Source organism: Urocitellus parryii, chromosome 12 (genome assembly GCF_045843805.1).
Source record: "Urocitellus parryii isolate mUroPar1 chromosome 12, mUroPar1.hap1, whole genome shotgun sequence".
Lineage (NCBI taxonomy): Eukaryota > Metazoa > Chordata > Mammalia > Rodentia > Sciuridae > Urocitellus > Urocitellus parryii.
Genome location: NC_135542.1, coordinates 93,309,988 through 93,326,100, shown reverse-complemented (window position 1 = coordinate 93,326,100; position 16,113 = coordinate 93,309,988). Strand labels below are relative to the sequence as shown.

Genomic DNA, 16,113 nt, shown 5'->3' with positions numbered 1-16,113 from the left:
GAGAACACAGATGCTTTCACAAAATACCTAACCTTTCTGGAAAGCCCTTCAGAGAAAGGCTTTAACCTGACTACAACCAAGGGACCATTGGAAAGGAGCCCAACACTGTCATTAGAGCTGCTGCTGCCCACATGGAATGTCACCTAGAGCTCTTTAATCATTCTATGTGCTCCTCAGAGCTTAAGACCAGTTCTGGAGGAGTGCTCTAGGTGTGTGTTCCTGGGAAACAAGGGTGTTGCCAGTATGTATAAGAGAAGTAGACTCAATGGAGTAGTCAGGGGAGCAGAGTGCAATTTTGAGAGACTCATGGAGAAGAGAAGCCCTCTGTCCCTGCCCACTGATGCCCTGGCTCCATAAAGTGCCATTTCTGGTATGGCCTCTGGCTTAGCGTTTTGGAGTAAGCCTTCTGGGGTGGAAGAGGGAGGGAAGGGCGGAGCCAGAACCTGTTCTTTGGGAGAAGCAGCAAGGCAGGCTCTGCGCAGGACTGTGTCCAGTCATGAGGAGAAGGCGGAGCCTGCAGGGCCCGGGGTGGTTGCTAGGTGACGGTGAAAAAGTGGCTCCACCCCCATGGAGCAGAGGAGGGTGGGTGCATGACGTCAGGTGGAGCTGGTGCTGCGGCCACTGAGGCTGCCATCAGCCTAAGCTGGCGAACTGGGCCAGGCGCTGTTCTGGTGCCTGCTGGAGCCTGGTTGTCCTACTGCGCACCTTCGGGGGCCTCTGTGTCTCAGCAACAGCCATTTGGAGGCTAGGAAGCTGCCGGCTGGGGAAGCTAAGCCTGCATTGTTGGGATTTGATGCACTAATCTCCTGTCTCCGCCGCCTTTCCCTCTGTTCGGTCTCTTTCCCTCCCTCCCTCCCTCCCTTCCTTCGTCTGTCCTTCCTCCCTGTGTTTGTCTATCCTCCTCTGTCCCTCCTTCTCTTTCCTCTCCGTGCATTCTTTGGTTTTCTGCAATGATGAGACAGGCACCGACAGCCCGAAAGGTACTCTTGCTTGCTCTGGTCCTGCTACCGGGTTGCCAGGGTGATGATGGCAGCAGGCAGCTGGGGTGGGGGTGGCGGCTGATTGACTTCATCTGTCTACCTGGTTGGGGGAGGAGGGTGAAGAAGAGGGAGGCAGAGGTAAGGTGTGTCACCACCGGGCCCCACCCCTGGGCATTTGCTTCTTACCCTGCCTGCTTTTGGCACTGACAGTCTGTGTTCCAGGCCTTGTACCCAGTGGCCTCACAGGCTTGGGCTTCATGTAGCCTCTACTACAAACAAGCTTTGGGAGAGTTTCCTGTGGTAGAAGCTAGAGAAGTAGACCCAGGTGTCTTGGTGCCTACTTACCTTCTCAGCCTTTGCTAGAATGACTCTTGGTTATTCTCCCAGTATCTCCTCTCCCGAGGGGTTTGTTTCAGGGGGCTTTAACAGGGCAGAATGGGGGCCTAGAATAGTTTTTGACCCACAGCTTTGGAAGCTTAGTCCAGGGTAAGAGGGGTAGGGATAGGCTCCTTGGGCTCAGAGTCTCTTGGAAACAGGACCCAAGCCAAATGTTACCTTCTTTGCCACAGCAATGAGGCGCTGAGCAGCAAGAATACCCATTGGTGTTAATCACCCATTTACAACTTTGCAATAGCCCAAAGGGTTTCTGGATTTGGTTTAGGACAGTAGTTTCCCTGTGCTGCTGCCTACCCCCACCTTTCTCTGTGCAGCTGGGTGGGGTTACTTTGCTGAGCTCTGGGCTTCCGCTAATGCAATATTCATAGTCCTGACACCTGAGCCCTCTGCCTTAGGGACATGGACTGCTGCAGGGTCTGGTCCTGGGGAGAGGGGGAGGGAAGACAGCAATGTTGTTCTGCCTTAGAGATCTGATCTCTTACTTTTGAGCTTATATCACTCTTGTCATAGTGTGTGTATGGTGGGAGGGTGGCAGGGTTGGGTTCCTAGGGAGTCCTCTATAGAGTCTAGCAGTTGAAGAAAGAGCCTGACCTGGGAAAGTCCTTGCAGTGATATTTGGGCGGGGCTTCTGACTCTGGGCTGGAGTGGGAGAGATTGTCCACAGAAGGACTAGTCTCTGGAGACTTTCTCACCAGCTACTGCCTTTGGTCTCCTGTGGCTCAACCTAGGACACAGGGATCTCTGGGATTTCAGGGTGTCTGAAGGGGTGAGGCCTGCAAGGGTTGGGCAAAACTGGGAGCAGGGACCAAGAGGAATAGGAATTTTGGGTTTCTGGAATTTCTATGATTCACTGGAGGGAGAAGGGGATGGGATGGGGGTGGTGGCTAACTGTAGCCCCATTCCTATTACTTTTCTGCTCTCATTGCTGTCACTTTGCTGTCTGTCTTTCTGCCATTATCCTTTCTTTCCTGACCACTTCTCTGGCTCCTGTTGCCTGTCCAGACCACAACTCGGCGGCCCAAGGTGAGAAAAATAGGCCTCCATGCAAGCCAATGCTGAGTGTGCACAAATGTTTCAGGCATGTGCATGTTTGTGGGCATGTGTACTAGCAAGTGAATTTTGATCACAAAGTATCATGGGTTCTCTTTGAGGGGGGAGAAGGGCCTGGGGTTGGTGACAGGCCTCCCCTGGGAAAATGACTTCCAGCTCTTAGAAGGTCCTCTGAGCCAGAAAATTGAGTACAAAGGAGAAGTGAAGGGGTTGTGGTTAATCAGGACAGGCTTTCTTTAATAAGGTAACTTTGGCCAGTTTTGAGGGGAGGGATCAGAAGAGAAGTGAAGAACTTGACAGTATAAAATGTCGGAGGAAGGAGATGTGTCTCTGAAAGCCTTTGATCGGGAGTGTTCGTGGTAGCATGTGGTTTCTGAGTGTCATCCCACTAGGGGAAGTTTGGGGAGAGTACTGGGAAGGCTTGTCTGTTCCTTGGCTTGGGGCTTCAGGATGGCTCCTGAGTTTTCTGCCCTTACAGGGACCTAGGTAATGTTACCTGATCAGAACCCATTTGTCTTAGGGGATTACAGAAGGGTTAGCTTATGTACTTTGTTTCAAGGAGGAATCTAGGGCTATAATTTTCACTTTGGTTCTTTTACTTGTAGGCTATCCTGGCATGCAATTTAGCTTGACTTCTAAAGAGTTGAGAGGTCCTAAGAAGGGTAGAGAGCCTGAAACCCCCCACTTATAGCCCAGCCCTCTCTGGGAACATGAATATCAGAACAAATTCTAATCTGTTCTTTCTCTCTGGGAATGACATTGAGGCACCCCCACCTTGGGGAAATTGGGCACAGACCCAGAGCAAGGATGGGACTGGGAGTATTCAGAAACTGCTAGAATGATCCCAAGTGGGTCACAGAGGAGAGTTCTAGGGAGTAAGAGCTACTGCTATAAAGGATAGTGCCAGAGCTGGGAGGAATGTGGGGTTAGTGCCAAAGGAGGAACCTTATAATCTCATGTTTTCCCCCATCCTTTCCTCCCTCCTTCCTCCCTCTGTCCATTGTCAATGTTGCTTTCTGACTGTGTCGTTTTCCCTCTCCCCTTCACTGTGTCTCTGTTCTCATTGTGCTTCCATACTCTGTCTTTTCCCTTCTTTGTCTCTAAACCTTGCCATATTCTCACATGCTGTCTCTCTCCCTTTCACTGCCCCCATCCTCTGTTCTCTTTCTGGCCTGCCACTGCTCTCTCTGAATAGCCCACTCGCCCAGCCAGTACTGGGGTGGCTGGGGCCAGTAGCTCTTTGGGCCCCTCTGGCTCAGCATCAGCAGGTGAGCTAAGCAGCAGTGAGCCCAGCACCCCGGCTCAGACTCCACTGGCAGCACCCATCATCCCCACACCAGCCCTCACCTCTCCTGGAGCAGCTCCCCCACTTCCTTCCCCATCCAAGGTAAGGACTAGCATTGGGGTAAAGGAGAATCAAGATACCAAGGGGTCTGTGATTCCTGGCTGGGTCTTAGAAATTTCCTGGGGTTGGGGAAGACCTAGCTTGGATCAGAAAGAGTGGGAACATAGCGTATGAGGTATCTTGTTATTGCCAAGAAGCTGTCTTTTCCTTTCTTTTCGATTTTCTTTCTTTCCTTTTTTTTTTTTTGGGGGGGGAGGCAGGAATTGAAATTGAACACAGTTCCTTGTACATATAAGGCAAACACTCTATCACAGAAGTATATCCCATCCTCCTGCCCTTTCTTCACGCTTTTCTGGTATGTATAGTACCATGGTTTTCTCTCCAATGCTTGTATGCCACTTGCTTTTGACTCTGGGATTAGGGTTATGTTTGCACACATTTTCATCTTCTCTGTTCCAGCTCAGTCTCAGGGGAGGCAGGGTGGGCTGTGTATAGATAGCAGTACCTTTTCTTGGCAGGAGGAAGAGGGATTGAGGGCCCAGGTACGGGACCTGGAGGAGAAACTGGAGACCCTTCGGCTAAAGCGGGCAGAAGATAAGGCAAAGTTGAAAGAACTGGAGAAACATAAGATCCAGCTGGAGCAGGTGCAGGAATGGAAGAGCAAAATGCAGGAGCAGCAGGCAGACTTGCAGCGGCGCCTCAAGGAGGCACGGAAGGTGGGAATCAGGATGGAGGGGATGGCTGGGGAGGCTGAGGGACCCAAGGAGGTGAATTAGAAACAGGACTGGAACTACAACCTGGAGTACCTTGTGAGAAAGAACAACATAGGGCATTTGTTTCCTCCTGCCCCCACCTCCCTTTCCCCTCCTTAGGAAGCCAAGGAGGCACTAGAGGCAAAGGAACGCTATATGGAGGAAATGGCCGACACTGCTGATGCCATTGAGATGGCCACTCTGGACAAGGAAATGGCTGAAGAACGGGCTGAGTCCCTGCAGCAGGAGGTTGAAGCACTGAAGGAGCGTGTGGATGAGCTCACCACAGACTTGGAGATACTAAAGGCTGAGATTGAAGAAAAGGGTAAGGAGATACTAAAGGCTGAGATTGAAGAAAAAGGGTAAGGTGCCAGGAGCTGCGGGGCCCAAGTAGTGGGGTGAGACCAGGCCTGAACATATTAATGATCTTCCCCAGGCTCAGATGGGGCTGCATCCAGTTACCAGCTCAAACAGCTTGAGGAACAAAATGCCCGCCTAAAGGATGCCTTGGTGAGGTAGGCTTCTCAATTCTTGGCTCTGGCCTTCACTCTTCTGCCTCTGTGTTAAAGCACCTCTTGCAGGTCTTTCTGACACATGTTCTCCTCTCTCTCTTTCCTACAGGATGCGGGATCTTTCTTCCTCAGAGAAGCAGGAACATGTGAAGCTCCAGAAGCTCATGGAAAAGAAAAACCAAGAGCTGGAGATTGTGCGGCAACAGCGAGAGCGCCTGCAGGAGGAGCTGAGCCAGGCAGAGAGCACCATTGATGAGCTCAAGGAGCAGGTCTGTGAAACCCAGCCCTTGCCTAGAATCCCCTTACCTTATTCTTCTGTTGCCACTTCCCCTTTCTAGTCACCTTCTGATAGTGATTTTCCTGGCTCCTTCCCCATAACACAGGTGGATGCTGCTCTGGGTGCTGAGGAGATGGTGGAGATGCTGACTGATCGGAACCTGAATCTGGAAGAGAAAGTGCGGGAGTTGAGGGAGACTGTAGGGGACTTGGTAAGAGAAGAGCAGATTCCAGACCCTGATGGAGGGTATTTGTAAGGGACTTGCTGAGAGAGAGAGATTGACACATGACCCTGACCTTTGAACAGGGTGTGTGGTAAGATGACCTGTCCTGCACCTTCTACTCTAACCCTGTTTTTGCTTTCCCCCAACTACTTATTGTATTCCAGGAAGCAATGAATGAGATGAATGATGAGCTCCAGGAGAATGCACGAGAGACAGAACTAGAGCTGCGGGAGCAGCTGGACATGGCAGGTGCCCGGGTTCGTGAGGCCCAGAAGCGTGTAGAGGCAGCCCAGGAAACAGTTGCAGACTACCAACAAACCATCAAAAAATATCGCCAACTGACTGCTCACCTACAGGTGCCTGCCTAAGTCTTGTTCTCCTACCATCACCCTAGGTTACCTTTACCCCACTGTCCCTTACTCTTTGTGCTCCTAGGATGTGAATCGGGAACTGACAAACCAGCAGGAAGCATCTGTAGAGAGACAGCAGCAGCCACCTCCTGAGACTTTTGACTTCAAAATCAAGTTTGCTGAGACTAAAGCCCATGCCAAGGTCAGGAAAGTGGGTGGCTTGAGAGCCAGGTGTTAGGGAGCCGAGCCTAGGCATGACTGTGGGCTAGCCTGGTTTGGGCTTTGTGCTTCAGAATCCTGGGGGAGCGGGGTTCCTTGTGTGGTTGTTTAGAAGACTACTGGCTTGGGCTTAACTTAAAAGCAAGGGACCTGGTAAAGCAAGGTTTAATGATTTTTAGACTCTAGATGAGAGTCCAACTCCCTGTCTATTTCACAGGCAATTGAAATGGAGTTGAGACAGATGGAGGTCGCCCAGGCCAATCGGCACATGTCTCTGCTGACAGCCTTCATGCCTGACAGCTTCCTTCGGCCAGGTGGGGACCATGACTGCGTTCTGGTGCTGCTGCTCATGCCTCGTCTCATTTGTAAGGTATGGCCAGTTAGTCATATGTACAATAAAAATCTTTTGGACTTGCTAAGAGCCAAGCATTGAGGATGCCAAGTTCAGATAGCAAAAATGTAGTAGAGGAACACAGACAACAAAGTCACAGGTGAACATATACAGTTGATCTCCTTATCTTTAGATTCTACATCTGTGAACTCAAACAACTGCAGATAAAAAATATTTGGGAAAAAAATTGCATCTGTACTGTACATGTACAGACTTTTTTTCTTCTCATTATTCCCTAAAAAATACAATATAAAAACTATTTACATAGAATTGACATTGCATTAGGTGTTGTAAATAATCTAGAGATGATTTGAACTATAGAGGAGGATGCACATAGATTAGATGCAAATACTGTCCCATTTAATGAGAGAGATTTAAGCATCCGTGGATTATTGTATTTGTGGGGATTTTTAAAGCCAATCCCCTATAGATACAAAGGATGGATATATTATAGATTCTGTGTTATGAAGGAGAGGTAGGGTATTTGAGAAAGCCCAGTTGAGGATCTGTTTTAGATGAGGCAGGTTGTGACTGAGGGAATAACATTTAAGCTAAGAGCCAGAGGTGGCTAGGAGCTAAAGAGGGGGATAATTGGCATTTTAGATGGAAAGAGATCAGGAGCAGCAGCTTTAAGTCAGCTTGGTCCCACTGCCCTTTAATTCTTATATCCTAAAATTCTCACAAGCACCAATATTCACATCATTACCCTCTCCCCAGTGAGACTTCCAGCCTATTTAAGAACTAGTTCTGCTTTCCTATGTGTGTCCATGCTCCCCACATAGTTCTTAAGCTGTATCCTGTATTCCTGAGTGTGTGTTCTCCATCCCCTGCTCTGAGTTCCAGGTCCTTGGTCTTCTTCCCATAGGCAGAGCTGATCCGGAAGCAGGCCCAGGAGAAGTTTGAACTAAGTGAGAATTGTTCAGAGCGGCCTGGGCTTCGAGGAGCTGCAGGTGAGCAGCTCAGCTTTGCTGCTGGACTGGTATATTCGCTGAGTCTGCTGCAGGCTACACTACACCGATATGAACAGTAAGTGGTTCCTGATTCCTACTCCAGGACCATGGGTCCAGGAATGACAGGAACTGAGATTGCTTGGAAGACTTTGGTCTCACAGAGCCCTTCTCTGGTCTCTAGTGCCCTCTCTCAGTGCAACGTGGATGTGTATAAGAAGGTGGGCAGCCTCTATCCTGAGATGAGTGCCCATGAGCGCTCCTTAGATTTCCTCATTGAACTGCTGCATAAGGATCAGCTGGATGAGACTGTCAATGTGGAGCCTCTCACAAAGGCCATCAAGTACTACCAGGTCTGTAGAAAATATGTAGGCTTGGGGCAGGAGGGAGGGAAGCTTTCTCCAGATGGGAACCATTGCCAGTGTATTCAGGGTTATATGTCCCAGGCTGGCTGCTTAGGGCTCAATTTGCTCTTAGTTGAACTTGCTTTATGATGCAGCTGCCTGAGGGTTTTGAATTCTCCTACCTCTTGAGACTTCTATAATGACCATGGCTCAAATAATAGTTTGGGAAGAACTTCCCCCACTTTCACTTGTTAACGGCTATTTCTGTCATCTTTCTCTAGCACCTGTACAGCATCCATCTTGCCGAACAGCCAGAGGAAAGTACCATGCAGCTGGCCGACCACATTAAGGTGAAGTGTGTGGGTCAGTGGTTGAGCCTCCTATAGGGCTCAGAAGTGGAGGATCAGATCAAGAGATCAGGCCCCAGTGGGTGTCAAATAAGATTGGGACAAGGTCACCAAAGCCAGATCAGGGAAGACAGAGGACTCACTTATGTATGGGGGTCATTAGAGGATGGGGGCTTCCTAGAGATGGTGATGGGGCAAAGAACTCCTGTTAAAGCTGATAACCACCTGTTTCTCTCCTCACAGTTTACGCAGAGTGCCCTGGACTGCATGAGCGTGGAGGTGGGGAGGCTGCGTGCCTTCTTGCAGGTGAGGACACATCTAGATCTGTGTGAGCTCTTGTTCTTAGTCCCTACCGTTTCACCTCTAGTCCTAAGGCTTACCTGGTTTTCCATCCGTTTCCTGTTTCCCATGTAGGGTGGACAGGAGGCTACAGATATTGCCCTTTTGCTCCGGGACCTGGAAACATCATGCAGTGATATCCGCCAATTCTGCAAGAAGATCCGAAGGCGTATGCCAGGGACGGATGCTCCTGGGATCCCCGCAGCACTGGCCTTTGGACCACAGGTTTAGGGCTGCAAGTGGGGAAGGGAAAGAAACTGAATAAAATCAGGAGGGTACAAACATGTTAAGATTGACCTGGTCAGGGCACAGAACTGAGGTAGCTAGAAACTGATGCTGGACTTAGGGTGGGCTCTTGACTCTAGCTTTTCACACAGGTATCTGATACACTCCTAGACTGCAGAAAACACTTGACATGGGTGGTGGCTGTACTGCAGGAGGTGGCAGCTGCTGCCGCCCAGCTCATTGCCCCACTGGCAGAAAATGAAGGGCTGCCCGTGGCTGCACTGGAGGAGTTGGCTTTCAAAGCAAGCGAGCAGGTTGGCCTGGATGGCGGGGCAGAAGGGGATGGGGAGTTAGTGGCCAGTGTGGGGCTTTCACTCCTGCCCTTGGCTCCTGCAGATCTATGGGAGCCCTTCCAGCAGCCCCTATGAGTGTCTGCGCCAGTCGTGTAACATCCTCATCAGCACCATGAACAAGCTGGCCACAGCCATGCAGGAGGGGGAGTATGATGCAGAGCGGCCCCCCAGCAAGGTGAGTGGAGGTTTCTTTGGAGGAGCTGCAGTGCAGAGGAGCACAACTTACAGAGCTGCCGCTGGTTGTGGGAGGGCAGGGAGGTAGGAGAAAGGCATCTGAATAACAATATCCTGCCTAGAAGGCAAGAAGATTTCCCCTGTGACTGGATCACTCTGAAAGAAGCATACTGGTGCCCTCCTGTCAGTGCTCTACCCTCTGACCCACCCAATCCTTTAGCCTCCTCCGGTTGAACTGCGGGCTGCAGCTCTTCGTGCTGAGATCACAGATGCTGAAGGCCTGGGTTTGAAGCTTGAAGATCGAGAAACAGTTATCAAGGAATTGAAGAAATCACTCAAGATTAAGGTGAGGGTAGAGTTTGCTCAGAGTTTTGGGGCTAGGAAGTATGATGGCACTCAAGGCAACTGCAAATATTGAGACTGAGACCAGGACTGAGAAGGAGAAATGGAGGTTATGGGGGAGAAATGGGGGCTTGTGGTCAGGTAGCCATCAGGGAGCTTTCTGTCTCATGGTCTAATCTGAGTGCCAGGGCCATGGGGAGGATGTTAGGGAACTTGAACCTCTCTTGATTTTTCAGGGAGAGGAGCTAAGTGAAGCCAATGTGCGGCTGAGCCTCCTGGAGAAGAAGTTGGACAGTGCTGCCAAGGATGCAGACGAGCGCATTGAAAAAGTTCAGACTCGGCTGGAGGAGACTCAGGCACTCCTGCGGAAGAAGGAGAAGTCAGGCACCTTCCCTGGGGTCCTATTTCCTCCAACCTTTCCTTCTGCTTGAGACTCTGTCCCTAACCCTTTCCCCTTTCCCTCCTAATGAGACTTTACCCATTTCCCTTCTCCATTCCATCTCCATCATATCACTCCAACCTAAACCTGTGCTTGCCTGTGCCTCCTTTTCCCTGGCTCCTCACTAGCAGGGCTACCCCAAGGACTTTTCAGGACTGAAAAATCATGTCGGGACATGGGGAAGGGACACTACCCAAACCCAGATTCTCTTTCACAGAGAGTTTGAGGAAACGATGGATGCACTACAGGCTGACATCGACCAGCTGGAGGCAGAGAAGGCAGAGCTAAAGCAACGGCTGAATAGCCAGTCTAAGCGCACAATTGAGGGGCTCCGGGGGCCCCCTCCCTCAGGCATTGCTACCCTGGTCTCTGGCATTGCTGGCGGTAAGTACAGTGGGATAGGCAGAAATCACACAGAGGAAACTGACTGTCCTCTCTCTTATCTTTGGCCTCCATTTGACACCTGTCCCCTTTCTCCTGAATGTTCATCCAGGAATGTGCTTGCCTAGTTAGAAACAAAGTTTTTTCTTTTCTTAAAGATACCTGCAAAGTGTCTGTGATCAAAGTAAGACATTAGCAAGTGACATTCAGAATAATAAAAACAGTTGGACTCTAGTATCTGTCCCTTTTGGGTATACTGTTTGGTATTTCTGTCCCAGCCCTATATTCCAGAAGCTGCACTCTTCCCTCCCAGGGCGTCTGCCCTTGCCTGATGCTTGCTTTTTATTCTCTCTGTTTGGGTGCTGTTTCCCCACTGAGCTCATGTGGTTTCATTTTATGTTGGTTATCTCTTCCATTGTGTATTTCTCCAAAGTTTGCTTGTACTTTTGTTCTGACTTTTGTCTACCCACTCAGTAATGTCAGGGGTCCCTACGTGGAGTTTTTCTGGCTTCTAGGCCTAGTCTTCTCAGTTTCCTAGTAGGGAAGTGACTGCTACCATCTTGGTTCTCACCTAACCTATTGTTATTTTCATTCCCCCTTCAGTTTTTTTCTTTTCTTTTCTTTTTTTTTTTTAAATTTTCTATTTTATTTATTTATTTGCAGTGCTGGGAGTCTAACCCAGGTCCTCATGCATGCTAGGCAACAGCAATTTAGGAATAATTTTAACAAAGGAGTATAAAGCATTGTTAAAAGATATTAGAGAAGATATAAATAACAACCCAAGTTTGTGGATCAAAAGACTTAATATTGTTAAGGTGGAAATGCCCTCCAAATTGGTTAATAGACTGAATATAATCTGTATCAAAAATATAGGTGTATTGACAAAATTATCTTGAAATTTAAATGGAACATGTATTCATATGACAATACACAGGGCCTTTATAATATTTTATTTCTTCAACTGGATAGCAGGTATATAGGTGTTTGTATTTGTAGTTTCTTACTTAACTTTTTCACCTAGGGAGGGCAATCTTCTTGTCTTGGAATTAAACCATCAGGTCTTCTAAACTTTTTCTGTTCTCCTATCTTGTCAGGTGACCTCACCTAGGGTCTTGATCTTATCAAAGTCCTTGTCACTGATGCCTCATGATTTTGGGAGATGACCAAGTACCTTTGTGACATTAGACTCCTGTGATACAGATAGTTCCATGTTCTTTGTGGGGAGTCTTCAGAATTACCACCTTGTATTATTTTGGCATAGGCTCTTTAAGCAAACACTGGTTCAGAATTAGTGAAATTTACCAACAAAAAAATGGAATTTTTGCCTCAAAGCAATAGGGAAACCTGAGGTGCAAGAGAATGTACTCACAACCTTAATCTAAGCTTTGCTGCTGGAGATCACTAAGGATGCAGAGCTTTGGGGTCTCTGGAGCATTTCCCATGCTGTTTTTGGAGATGGATTATGGAGCAGAGAGGCAAGAACAGTTTCATGCCCCATGTGTTTCCTCCTGGACATTCACTTTTCCATTCTTTTCACACATTGCACCCTCATTATGGCCTCCTGCCCCTGAGCTTTCTTTTACACATATCTACTCTTACTCCAAGAAGAGGGGCAGGGTCTTATATAGAAAGTAAGGTCATCAGGAAAAGGGTTTTCCTGCAGGTCATGTCCAGGATTCCTCTGGTATGTCCCTAAGCCCCCAAATTACCTAATTCTTCTCTCCTCTTTTCCTGCTCCCCCATGGGCTATCCTGAACACAGAAGAACAGCAGCGAGGTAGAAACCTACTGTGGCTGGGGCTTACCAGGGCTGGTGGGAATTGGGGCTGGTGGGAACTGGGGCTGGTGGAGCAGGGTAAGGCTTCCCCTTGTAGACAGCCAGGACTGGAGGTGGGAAGGAATGAGGAAAGGGGAAGAGCAGGGATGGGGCCCAGTTTTTAGCCCTTTTTACTTGGGGCTGAGAACATTTGTTATGATATCCACAGGGGTTGTTCCTGGACAGGCTCCAGGGTCCTTGCCAGGCCCGGGACTGGTGAAGGACTCACCCCTACTACTTCAGCAGATATCTGCCATGAGGCTGCACATCTCTCAGCTCCAGCATGAGAACAGTATCCTCAAGGTGAGAAACACAGGGAGGACTATGGTAGAGAGTGGACCATACCCTCCCATTGTTGATGGATGGCAGAGGCTTTTCTGGCACCTCTCAACACTGCCACTGTTTTTATCCCCACAGGGAGCCCAGATGAAGGCATCCTTGGCAGCCTTACCCCCTCTGCATGTTGCAAAGCTTTCCCTTCCACCCCAAGAGGGCCCTGGCGGTGAGATAGCAGCTGGTGCATTGTACCGTAAGACCAGCCAGCTGCTGGAGACCTTAAATCAGCTGAGCACGCGCACTCATGTAGTAGATATCACTCGCACCAGCCCTGGTATGTACTACTGACCCCTCAGATGAATAACATGCCTGTCTCCTTATCCCCAGGGATTTAGCCCTAGCCGAGGCAGTCCCTGAACAGTAGAGGCTCTTCCATCTGTGAACTTTGGCTTAAGTGTTCAGTTTTCCCGATTCACCCATTTTAAGTGCCTGTTCCATGAAAGGGTCCAGTACCTACACTCCTGACCCTTAATTCAGACCACTTGCCTGTCTGGTTCTAGGTGGGCTTAACTAGCTTTCCCTTCCTATAGCTGCCAAGAGCCCATCAGCCCAGCTTATGGAACAAGTGGCTCAGCTCAAGTCCTTGAGTGACACCATTGAAAAACTCAAGGTCAGTTCATATCCTGTCCTTCTCTACCCTATGGCACTCATTCAGAGCTTTCACTGGTGGAGCCAGGTGCTTCTGGAGTTCCTCTTGGCCCAGCCTTGCATTAGATGGCACATTGGAAAGATCATAGAAGGGAATACAGTTTCTTGCCTTGGAAACTGTCAGAAGATAAATATTTTTTTCTTTTTTTTCTTCCTTCCTTCCTTCCTTCCTTCCTTCCTTCCCTCCTTCCTTCCTTCCTTCCTTTCTTCCTTTTTTTTTTTTTTTTTTTTTTGTGGTGCTGGAGATTGAACCAAGGGCCTTGTGCATGCAAGGCAAGCACTGTACCAACTGAGCTATATCCCCAGCCCCAGAAGATTTATCAACAGAATGCACAAGTTAGGATCATTTTTAGGGTGTGTGACTCTGCAGTTTCAGTCAGAATTGAGATCGTCGTAGGGTAGATTGGTTGGGCATGGCTTCTCAGAGGCAATGGAAACTGAATTGGGTCTTAAAAGATGAGGATCTATAAAGGAAGGAGAGATATTGGAGTGGGGACGGGGTTGGAGATGAAAGCCGAAGTATTGTAATAGAGAGGACTGGACTTCTGCTCCCCTGGTATTGGTGTCTCAGAAACCAGGAAGTCTTAAGTAAGCCTGTGGAGGGTCCCCTAAATAAACCCTTGTTTTCCATCCCCCAGGATGAGGTCCTCAAGGAAACAGTATCTCAGCGTCCTGGAGCCACAGTCCCCACTGACTTTGCCACCTTCCCTTCAACAGCTTTCCTCAGGGTAAGGGGGGAGCATGGGATGGAGGATGGCATAGTGTGGAGGGCTCAAGAATCTGGAGAGACCTAGAGTCTCAGGCCCAAAACCTTGTTTTATTTGGAAGTCCATTACTTGTAAGAGACAAAAATGCTTGCAGTACTTCCAAAAATTCTAATGTTTTAGCATGCAGATATCACCTCCCTTGATTTTTTGGTGGAGGAGAATTGGGTATTGATCCCAGGGGCACTCAACAACTGAGCCACATCCCCAGCCCTATTTTGTATTATATTTAGAGACAGGGTCTCGCTAAATTGCTGAGACTGGCTTTTAATTTGTGATCCTCCTGCCTCAGCCTCTTGTATCACTGGGATTATATAGGCATGCACCACCAACCCTCCCTTGACTTTTTTTTTAAATCTTTTTTATAGTAGTAGATGGATAGCATGCCTTTATTTAATTTTAATTTTTTTAAATGTGGTGCTGAGGATCGAATCCAGTGCCACACACATGCTAGGCAAGTGCTCTGCCACTGAGCTACAGCTCCAGCCCTCTCCCTTCACTTTTGATAACAGTAGGAACTCAAAACCCCCTTGTCAGACTATGTATCCCCATTCTAATTTGAAAAATTTGGTCACCATGGCCTAAAATCTCAAGGCTTCAGTCTCCCAAGGGTTGTATTGGTATCAATACTCAGGGACCCCTTCAGGGAACCACAGTTTAAGTGAACCCCTGACCTTGGGTCCTATTCCTCTCACCAAGGCCAAGGAAGAACAGCAAGATGACACAGTCTACATGGGCAAAGTGACCTTCTCATGTGCAGCTGGCCTCGGACAGCGACACCGGCTGGTGCTGACCCAGGAGCAGCTGCACCAGCTTCACAGTCGTCTCATCTCCTAAGCACTTCTTCCCCTGCCCCCCTCAACCTTCAACCCTCCTGGTGCCGCTCTGCCCAATGCACAGCCACCTCAGCCAACCCCCAGGTAGAACCATGTGGGTTAAGCTCTTCCTGCCCCCTTCAGCTTCGCTCCCATCCTGTCAACGCCCTGCTCTTGCTCCTTAACCTGGGTTTCCCCATTCCCACCCCTGGTCTTTTCCATAATTTGCTGTTTAGCTGCTCCCTCTTTCCTGAGGGGCCTCAGGGCATGTGGGGGGTAGGCTGAGACCCCACCACCAAAGGTTGAGTGAGGTCCCCCTGATTGAGGACTTCACCCCTTGATTAAAGCAATTTGTGCTTCATTGCTTTCTGTGTGGTGTTGAGAGTGGGACTTGGGCTATTTGAATCAAAGTAGGAATGAAGGAGAGGAATGCTGAAGAAGCTTCAACTGTGTCACATTTGAGGGCTCCTTTCTGTGGTGATCAGTAGAATGCTGTGTCCCTCAAATGCATGTGCAGTAAATTACTTTGAGCAAGATGAAAGAGTTAAATTTAGGGCTAGGCACTTAAGTTCATTTAGAGTTTTTAAAATTGTGGGTATGTAACTCTGCTAGCTCTGCATTGCTTCTTGGAGCTTCTGCTGCTATTCAGTCCAATTTCTGGACTGGAATATGATGTGATCACCACCCTAGCCAACTTTCTTATAGGGAACATTTATATACTAAATAAGGAGCAACTAAAGCAACAGACCAGTAAGAAAGGATGGACATTCAAAAGGTACTGCCAAACCCTATTACAAATTAGTATCAATCAGGAAGCTGCTTTAAAATTTTTACCAGATTTTTGGGTCTTGACTCAGACTTGCTAAAATACCTCAATGGTTGGGACCCATTGGGCCTGTGAGTAGCACTCTAGTGTTTTAGAGCTTAGTCTCGGTGTAGTTTAGCTGGCTGATTGCTTGATACTCTTTTTTTTTTAATATTTATTTTTAATTGTCAATACCTTTATTTTATTTATTTATTTATTTATTTTTATGTGGTGCTGAGGATCAAACCCAGGGCCTTGCACGTGCTAGGTGAGTGCTCTACTGCTGAGCCACAACCCCAGCCCTGCTTGATACTCATTGCCCATGTAGAAAAAAGGAATCTAACCCAAGCACCCAAAGGAAGATGGAGAAAGAGACCTTTGCTTCATTGGAGCAGTCCAGCTGGGCCAGGCTCTCTCCACTGTGCTGCTCCTCTTGAGGGCACCAGGCATACTGGAGGAGGGGCCCTTCATGGTGAGAGCCCAGGAGCTCATTCTCAAATAGAGCATATGGGAAAGTCAGTGGTTGTGGCATTTGAATACCTGC

General features: G+C 48.6%; 1 protein-coding gene across 6 annotated transcripts in view; it reads left to right on the top strand.

Moving 5' to 3' along the window:
• Window positions 1–15,125, top strand: part of Dctn1 (dynactin subunit 1) — a 30,557-nt gene extending 15,432 nt beyond the window's left edge. For 2 of the 6 annotated variants that reach the window (XM_026397403.2, XM_026397404.2), the window contains exons 5-30: window positions 2,379–2,399; window positions 3,622–3,813; window positions 4,290–4,487; window positions 4,644–4,848; window positions 4,960–5,038; window positions 5,145–5,304; window positions 5,419–5,523; window positions 5,700–5,891; window positions 5,971–6,087; window positions 6,322–6,474; window positions 7,361–7,521; window positions 7,627–7,795; window positions 8,068–8,136; window positions 8,377–8,439; window positions 8,548–8,697; window positions 8,850–9,011; window positions 9,094–9,225; window positions 9,445–9,570; window positions 9,803–9,945; window positions 10,223–10,389; window positions 12,148–12,162; window positions 12,371–12,504; window positions 12,619–12,811; window positions 13,068–13,147; window positions 13,824–13,913; window positions 14,649–15,125. In XM_026397403.2, the coding sequence (XP_026253188.2) occupies window positions 2,379–2,399; window positions 3,622–3,813; window positions 4,290–4,487; window positions 4,644–4,848; window positions 4,960–5,038; window positions 5,145–5,304; window positions 5,419–5,523; window positions 5,700–5,891; window positions 5,971–6,087; window positions 6,322–6,474; window positions 7,361–7,521; window positions 7,627–7,795; window positions 8,068–8,136; window positions 8,377–8,439; window positions 8,548–8,697; window positions 8,850–9,011; window positions 9,094–9,225; window positions 9,445–9,570; window positions 9,803–9,945; window positions 10,223–10,389; window positions 12,148–12,162; window positions 12,371–12,504; window positions 12,619–12,811; window positions 13,068–13,147; window positions 13,824–13,913; window positions 14,649–14,786 (3,414 nt within the window). In that variant the 3' untranslated portion in view covers window positions 14,787–15,125. The remainder of the gene's footprint in view (window positions 1–2,378; window positions 2,400–3,621; window positions 3,814–4,289; window positions 4,488–4,643; window positions 4,849–4,959; window positions 5,039–5,144; window positions 5,305–5,418; window positions 5,524–5,699; window positions 5,892–5,970; window positions 6,088–6,321; window positions 6,475–7,360; window positions 7,522–7,626; window positions 7,796–8,067; window positions 8,137–8,376; window positions 8,440–8,547; window positions 8,698–8,849; window positions 9,012–9,093; window positions 9,226–9,444; window positions 9,571–9,802; window positions 9,946–10,222; window positions 10,390–12,147; window positions 12,163–12,370; window positions 12,505–12,618; window positions 12,812–13,067; window positions 13,148–13,823; window positions 13,914–14,648) is intronic. The other 4 variants (XM_026397406.2, XM_026397405.2, XM_026397408.2 and 1 more) reach the window with 4 other exon arrangements.
• The last annotated feature ends 988 nt before the right edge of the window (window positions 15,126–16,113 follow it).